The 8,545-nt window shown below is 41.4% G+C and overlaps 2 protein-coding genes across 3 annotated transcripts in view; one reads left to right on the top strand and one right to left on the bottom strand.

Annotated features, from left to right (window-relative positions):
- LOC108974459 overlaps positions 1 to 8,545 on the bottom strand; it is a 72,586-nt gene that overhangs the window by 26,414 nt on the left and 37,627 nt on the right. The window lies entirely within an intron of this gene.
- LOC108974456 overlaps positions 4,632 to 8,545 on the top strand; it is a 6,382-nt gene continuing 2,468 nt past the window's right edge. The window contains exon 1 of the mRNA XM_018942308.1: positions 4,632 to 5,190. Coding sequence (XP_018797853.1) covers positions 4,632 to 5,190 — 559 coding nt within the window. The remainder of the gene's footprint in view (positions 5,191 to 8,545) is intronic.

Below are 8,545 nucleotides of genomic sequence, written 5' to 3' on the forward strand. Positions count from 1 at the left end.
AGCGGCACCTTCCCAATTAAGGGACCGGACATTCCAGGTGCATGCCCTCAATTCGTAGTCCTTATTTCGTTTGCCATAGTCGTCATCAAAAGTGGGGTCTCTCAGCCGAGGCTGTTGTTGAGTTGTCATTGGGGTGGTTTTTTACGTGGCGGGTCCCAAACCCAGCACACAACCCTATGCAGGGAATGTTTCGCCTACTCACTTTAKCTCACCTTCAAACGGATGTTCTTAGGCTACCCAGAGGATACTTGGTCAAGGACCGGAAGTCGTGAGCTGCTTGAGTCATATGTAAAAGAATCGTTTCGTGCCACTCCCACGTGAGTGGCGATCAGAAAACTTTCCTCACTTGCGTCAACTTCTACACATGACTCCATCCTCCTGAACTTCTACACATGACTCCATCAAAAAAGAAATATTTGGCAGAAATATTTCCACCGATCCCGAACAATACGAGAAAAGTAGACACAACAATATCGGCAGACTTAAACAGGAAAAACAACAAAACCTAAAGACCCATAACAAGGAACGTAATGAAATCAAGCCATATGGGCAAGAAATATTTGTTAAACAAAATACAAGATTACGTTCTAAGTTATCCCCACGTTATAAAAAAGAAATAGTTAAAGAAAATAGAAATACAACAATCGTTACAGAAGCAGGCCGAATTGTTCACAAAAGCAATATAAAAAATACTTAAGTCCGAAAATTGCCAAGAGAGACACATCAGTCTAAAAAAAAAAATAAAAATAAAAAAACTTCCTTTAATATCATTAATTTAAAAAAATCTCTTAACTCTAATTAAATAGCAWCAAGCCTACACAATCAACTTAGATTAATGCAAGAATAAATAATAAATATAAAATATGTTATTTAAAGCTATTTAAAAAGCTTAGCACGACAAATATCATTCTTTGAAATGGAATAGAAATCGGTGAAGTTTAATAAAGAAATAAAAAACTGGTTATTATCGAAAAAAAATCCGGAATTAGATCCAACCACCTATCACACTTTTTTAATAAAACCTATTGGAAAAGAAATTAATATTTCATTTAGAAACAACCGAAATTTYTGTATCAAAAAACGAAAAGTTTAATGTACCAAAAAATTGTTAAACTAAAAATATATAATATAAGAGAAAAAAAATATTGTAAAGCTAGTTCAGGGAAAGGATTCGCTGTGTGACTTCAGAAAGGTAGGACAAATTACAACAATAGAAGAAATAGATAAAAGCTTAACAATTATTTAACGGCAGTATAATCCCAAATAATAAAACATATAATTTAAGCCAAATTAATTAAGTAACTACAAACAAACAAAAAACTCAGAAAAAACTAAATATTAATAACTTTTCTGACTTTTAACGCCTACTTGAGGACAAGCAGGAATTTGAGGGGGAACTCCTCCCCCTCAAAATACAACTAAGTTTAACATTTGCACAATATCCAAGTGGCTGTTGCACTAGAATATTCTGAAAAACATGAACTAAAAGTATAAAGAACTGCTGCCGCTTAAAATTATAAAGATCTCCTGCCACTTCAACCCCAAGGAAATCCTAGGAATATAACACATTTCAAAAATGTCACAGTTCTGCTGCCTCCGCGAGCAAAACCAACGTCGCTGCCGAAAACCCACAGCTAGATCAGGGTATTGTTAAGAATCGTTAAGAAAAAAAAAGATCAGTTCTGACAGAGCATTCAATAAAGAAACTTCTCTAGATGAAGAGTTTGATTTTAATTTTAAAAATATTAACTTATATATACGGGCAGACTCTGCTAAACATATTGATCATTTATACAATATATATACGTTGTAGGGCCTCCGACGCTTCCTTCTGGGTGTTAAAAATTTCGTGGCAAACTTAATATACCATGTTCAGGATATAAAAGCAAATTATAGATCATAGACGAAACCACTGGGATAAAAATAACTACACGTTCTATTCAAAATATGCTGAATGATCTTGGATTCCGAGGAGACCGGTCCATACCGGGGCGTACTGGGAGTCCCTTGAAACATCACCAGCTGTTTTCACTGGTGGGGTGGAGAGGGTGATGTGAGTCAGCTCTGCCGAAGTGTCAGCCACGATGTGAATCAGTAACCAGCCCCTTCGGGCCCTGGTCAGGAAGTGTACATTGGGCGCAGAACTAGTAGACTGCGTTGCTCCAGGTGAGCGCCGGTTCGTCCGAGTTTTCCGGAACCCGCAAAGCATAGGACAGGCCTCAGGGAACTGGGGTAGGGGCATAGAACCCGAGGGTACACCCGTTCCTGTCTATTTCGGCCCGCCCCCCTGCACACGATGCGCTGGTTAAACCGATAAATGGAGACAATAAATGTCACCAGTCGTTTTACGATTTCAGGAGTAGACCCCTTTAAAAAAGCTTCGCGTCTGGCTAGATCGCCTGTGAAGGTGCTCTCCGCACAAGTACCAGTGAGGTCGAAATCGTTACCTCCAACGCTTCAGGAGAACACACCAAAATTGAAAGAAGCACATTCACAACGTGATCATATGTGTAAACTAGGAGATATGATACAAAAGCTAACGCATATGATGAGCCCGACACAGCGCTCTATCAACAATACCATGAGGGAACTTCTTAGCGAAATATCGAAGCTCTACACCCGTGCACAAGAAGACCATATTAGGCAACGAGAAGCTAACATAGATAGAAGCGTAGCTATCGAACAGACGACGGCTGAAGTCACTTCGAAAAGACKTGATGACAAGCAGATAAAACGACGAACCCCCCCAAAAAAGGCTAAAACAACTCTTGACGGACTAATTGTGAAAACAGGAGAAAGCAGAAATCTCGGGGGAGGAGAAAAAGACACCACAAGGGAAGATACTTGGATCATGATACCAAGTAAAGCCCAAAAAAAAATAAAACCGGAGACATGTCTTACGCAGACATACTTCGGGCGGTTAAGCAGAATGAAAAACTGCAAGTGCTTGGCGAAAATGTCTCAAGAATAAAAAAAAAACAGCTAAAGGAGAGATACTGTTAGAGCTAAAGAAAGCGCAGACAGGAAGTACCAAAGAATATAAAGAGGATATAGTGAAGATACTAGGAGATCAGGCACAAATAAGATCTCTAACGCAAGAAACTACAGTTGAAGTGCGTGACCTAGACGATATAACGACGAAAGAGGATATTGCACAAGCAATTCGTACAGAATTTGAAGAGCTTCGGCTATTTAGTGAACAGTGTATTAAAAGCATCAGACCAGCATATGCAGGCACTCAAAAAGCAACCATAAGTCTTCATGCGCAGGAAGCAAATCATCTACTAGCAGCGCAAAAGATCAAAATCGGCTGGAMAATCTGCAGAATCCGGGAAAAAGAGCAACTGAAGAAATGCTTTAGATGTCTAGAGTATGGACATGTGGCAAAAGCATGCAGCAATCCAGAAGACATGAGCAAGTGCTGTATAAAATGCGGAGAGGAGGGTCATTTCGCTAAAGACTGTGTTAACTATCCTTCCTGCAAGCCATGTAAACACAGTGGGAGAACAAATATAGACCAACAGATAGGAAGCCAGAAGTGCCCCATATATACAGCAGCACTCAAAAAACCAAGAAGGTGAAAATACTACAAATTAAMCTGAACCACTGCGAAGCGGCCCAGGATCTCTTGACGCAAAACATATACGAGAATAATATAGACGTTGCATTAATCTGTGAACAGTATAAGAATAAAGACTCTGACAAGAGGATTTCCGACACCACAAAAAAGATTGCAATATGGGCTTGCGGAGATAAGATGATGCAAGACAAACCATTAACTGACAAGACGTACTATACAAGAGCCAAAATATGACGGATTTATTTCTACAGCTGCTATGTACCGCCAAGTATACCACATGCTGAATATGAAAAAATACTTGACGACTTGGTAAAGGATGCGATGACAACTACACCCAATATTATTGCAGGCGACTTTAATGCCTGGGCGCTAGAATGGGGCAGCAAAAATACAAATTGGAAAGGTAGCGCATTACTTAAAGAATTTGCTGTTCTAGACGTAGTACTGCTTAATACAGGAAGACAAAACACCTTCGAGAAGAATGGACGTGGCTCAATTATCGATATATCTTTTGCCAGCAGGGTGCTATATCGATACATTGACTGGCGGATATGTGACATATATACCCAAAGCGACCATTTGGCTATAATGTTAAGTATAGACAAGGGTATGCAGCAGCGAAATGTGTGCCACCAAAAGGTGCAGTCCAAGGGGTGGAGGATTGAAGCCCTAGATGAGGGAGGAGCTTTATAAGTTAATGCTGGATGGAAATATAAACGGAAGTGATGACATAGAACAACAGGATAAATTGTTGGTACAACACATTAGCAAAGCCTGTGATGTCGCTATGAACCAAAAGAGGACAGCCGCAAAGAGAAAGCCTGCTTACTGGTGGAATCGAGAAATCGAATCTCTGAGAAGTGATAGTCACAAAGCGAGGCGCCGTTTCCAACGGAGTGTAGGCAGCTTAGATTGTGACAGCCTGCSAGAAGCATTCAAAAAGAAACGCAACGACATAAAAAAGGTAATTAAAAAGAGCAAAATGACATGATTCAAAGAATTATGCGAAAAGGTGGACGAAAATCCGTGGGGAGCAGCTTATAGGATCGTAATGTCAAGGATTAAAGGTGGCAAATGTCAAGCGCCTACATGCCCTTCATTACTCAAAAATGTTGTGGAAACCCTATTCCCTCAACAAAACCAAATAGAAGGAAATTTTTATCGCGGGGAAGTTGTTGATGCTCCAGAAATCACCGAGCAGGAACTTGTTCAAGCTGCTGAGCGCTTTGAAAATAGCAAAGCACCAGGATTAGATGGTATTCCGAATAGGGCTCTTAAAATTGCGATCGGCTATCATCCGCAGCTATTTTCAGATTTGTACACACGTTGCCTTCGCGAAGGAGTGTTTCCAAAAATTTGGAAAGTACAACGGCTGGTACTCCTACAGAAGCCAAACAAGCCGGCAGGAGAACCAAGCTCCTATCGACCGCTCTGTATGATCGATACSATGGGCAAAATCCTGGAGCGGATAATCTGTGCCCSTCTAGAAAATCATTTAGAAGGAGATGGTGGACTCGCTGATACCCAATATGGCTTTCGTAGAAAGCGTTCAACTCTTGATGCGATCAAGAAAGTCACTGGTATAGCAGAAAAGGCTATTGAAGGAGCAGGTAGATGTATGGGAAAAAAGAATATAGTGCGGTCGTCACATTTGATGTGAGAMACGCATTTAACTCGGCCCATTGGCCCCATATAATTCGTGCATTAGTGCTCAAAAAAACACCGAGCTATCTGTTGTGCATCATCCAAAGCTATTTGGCCGATAGGATCCTGCTCTACGGCACGGACGAAGGACCAAAAAAGTATAGGGTAACGGGTGGTGTGCACAAGGATCTGTGTTAGGCCCACTCCTTTGGAATACGCTATATGATGGAATATTGCGCCTCCCTCTGCCAAAAGAAGTACAAATAATTGGATAYGCAGATGATATTGCTGTGACAATAGTAGCTAAGGAGCTCCACCAGATACAAAGTATTTGTAGTGATACGGTGCTGAAGATAAAGCAGTGGCTAACGAGTGCAAAACTCGAACTKGCCGGACACAAAACGGAAGCAGTGCTTATAACTAGCAGGAAAAAACTGGAAACCATTTCGCTTAACATAGACGGGAACAACATTACAACACAACCCGCTGTGAAATACCTAGGTGTAACGATTAATGCGAGGCTCAACTTCAAAATGCATGTTGAAAAAGCGTGTGAAAAAGTGGCGCGTGTAAACATGGCCTTATCAAGAATAATGGCAAACATAGGAAGGCCGAAACARAGCAGGAGAGCTCTTCTTTCCAAGGTAAGCCAGTCAATTATAATGTATACGGCGCCTGTATGGGGACCAGCATTAATACATAAGACATATGTTGGAGTGGCACAATCGGTATTCAGGCTGAGCGCCACCAGAATAGTCAGTGCATTTCGCACGGTRTYTAATGAAGCTGTCRGGGTTCTAGCAGGAATTATGCCTCCAGACATAATGGCTCTCGAACTTAAGCGAAGATATGATAAAAGTAGAAGCGCAGGCCGAAAACTAACGGTGGCAGARCGTAGAGTAGAAAGACAAGCCAGCTTAAACGAATGGCAAACGCGCTGGGATTCATCGAGCAAGGGGAGATGGACATACCGCTTAATCGGTTACATACAAGCATGGATGGAACGAAAACACGGGGAGGTAGATCATTACATGACGCAGTTCCTAACAGGACATGGATGCTTCAAGGAGTACTTGCATAAGTACGGTCACGAGGAGGGAGTAGCGTGCTCTTTCTGTGGTAGCAGTAACGAGAACGCAGAACACATATTTTTGCACTGTCGGAAATATACAAATGAGCGTCAATCTCTGGAAAAGGAAGTATGCAACCGAATAACACCAGAACATATAGTGACCTATATGTTACACTCGAAAAATGTGTGGAATATAATGGAGAAGATGGCAGCCATGGTACTCCATGACCTGCGAAGAGCAGAACAGAGAAAAAGGAGAGAATCTAGAGCAGCGAATATCGCTCTAATGATGTGAGCCTACAGGCTAAGCTTCCCTTAGATGAAATGCCTAACGGCGGTCCCACAGGGCCTCAGTAAAGCTACAGAAGACGGGGTTAGGGTTTAGTACGTAGGCGTTCCGCTTCGCATGTCCGGAACAGTAGGTAATACTGACTGTGCGTGGTCCCGAATGAGGCGTACCTATAGCGGGTAGTACGAATCGTGCATATTGCTACAGCACAGTAGTAGTGTCTATGTAAGATTCCCCCTCCGGCACAAAAAAAAAAATTGCAAGCAACATCAGTCAAATATTAAAAAACCCACGTTCCTATGCACACAGTTATTTGGACAACAGCACGACCACACGACTGCAGGCCGACAGTTGTCGCCCGCGCTTACTTCAATATATTTTTAAATTTGCCAACGACACTAGAGTTGGCAGTAGAGAGATGAGGTAGAGTGGTGATGACACTAATATGTAAAATGCAAACTTATTCAAAGCTCTAACAAACCTGACGTTATTTTGCAAATAAAAACACAAAATGCTCTATTATTTCATTTGTAATAACAATTGATAATTTAAAGCAAATAAATTTACCTATTTTCTTATTATTTACATAAAAAATTTCACTTTGAGAAAAATATTAAAATTTCATTGAACTGAACGAAAATTCTGTACATGCAAAATGGACAGCTGTGTTGTCTTTTGTACAGGGTGGCCATTGTTATTTTGCTGCCTTCTCACAAATGTTCGTGTAGTAGGATTCACAACGCCATTTTCTGTTCACTGTTATACTGCTGCAGTCTGTCGCTGCCATTATGTTCAGCACATGATCCTGTTGTAGTTCACGATTTCGTAGTCCTTCTCTCGCGTATTAACTATTGCTGTTTCACTCAACCTAATCCGTCGCTCAAGCATAGATAACTTGATTAGAATCTCTTTTCTTGCTCTCTCACTTGTCAGCTGGCACCCTGATCTGTTTTCTGAGCTGGCAACAAAACACAATCATGGTGACGTCAACCAGCAGTTAGTGAAAAAGGCGGGATGCCAGAAGAGTAGCGCTATAATTACTTGACTTGACTTGACTTGAAATTAGTGTGAAATGAAATTTCATTGAACTGTGCGAACATATTTTGGCAAAATAAATGTAGGACGAAGAAATGCGACCGTGCGGACTGAACGTTTTGATGCACGACAACACTAACTGAACGAAAAGGGGACTCGAAAGGAATAAAACCAATAACGGACTTCACTTGAAAGCGGACGGCGACCTATAAAGTTAGAAAATGCATCTATCTATTGTGAAGTTGTATTAACTAACTTATTGTACAGTTTTATTAAAAGCACCAGTTCTTGAATAAATTAAAGCATTGATCAATTGTGAAGTGAAGTTGGTCCAGTCTTTTATTTCTGCGCATTGGTGGATCATTCGTTCCACCAAGTCGGACTTAGCAAGCCGTCCACGTTTTCCTGTATATTGGTTGGCCGTACGCTATATCCTGTCTTTGGGAACTCAGCCCGAGTTCCTACAAATTGGGGGCTCAACCGGCCCAATTTGCTATATCCTACAAATTGGGAGCTTAACTCAACCGATTTTATTGGCCATATAGTGCACTGCAAAAGCAAACTCGAAGGCAGCACCATTTGGTAGACTGTGCAGTAGAGAAGAAAGAAGCGGTTTTTGGAGGTGCATAAAATACAGGTGATGTACAGTTTAGTACACTTAAGTTTCTAGAAGTGCAGAAGTATAGCAAGCAGCGACGTTACGGTACGTGTTCAACAACCAAGTTGGAGTTGGTCGGCAAACTAGGCATACAGCGAAAATAGTTGCGCCGCAATAACGTATCAGAAACAGCGAAGAGTGTAAGTGTGACGGACACACGTACACAAGTGTAACAAGCAGCGAGGTCGAGCGTCGTCAACAAGTCGGCAACAAATAGGTTGCGGTTGGCTCGTGTTTTCGAACGAGCAGTGTGTGGAAACGGTTGCG

Source organism: Bactrocera latifrons, unplaced genomic scaffold (genome assembly GCF_001853355.1).
Source record: "Bactrocera latifrons isolate USDA-ARS-PBARC rearing strain unplaced genomic scaffold, ASM185335v1 scaffold_550, whole genome shotgun sequence".
Taxonomy (NCBI): Eukaryota; Metazoa; Arthropoda; class Insecta; order Diptera; family Tephritidae; genus Bactrocera; species Bactrocera latifrons.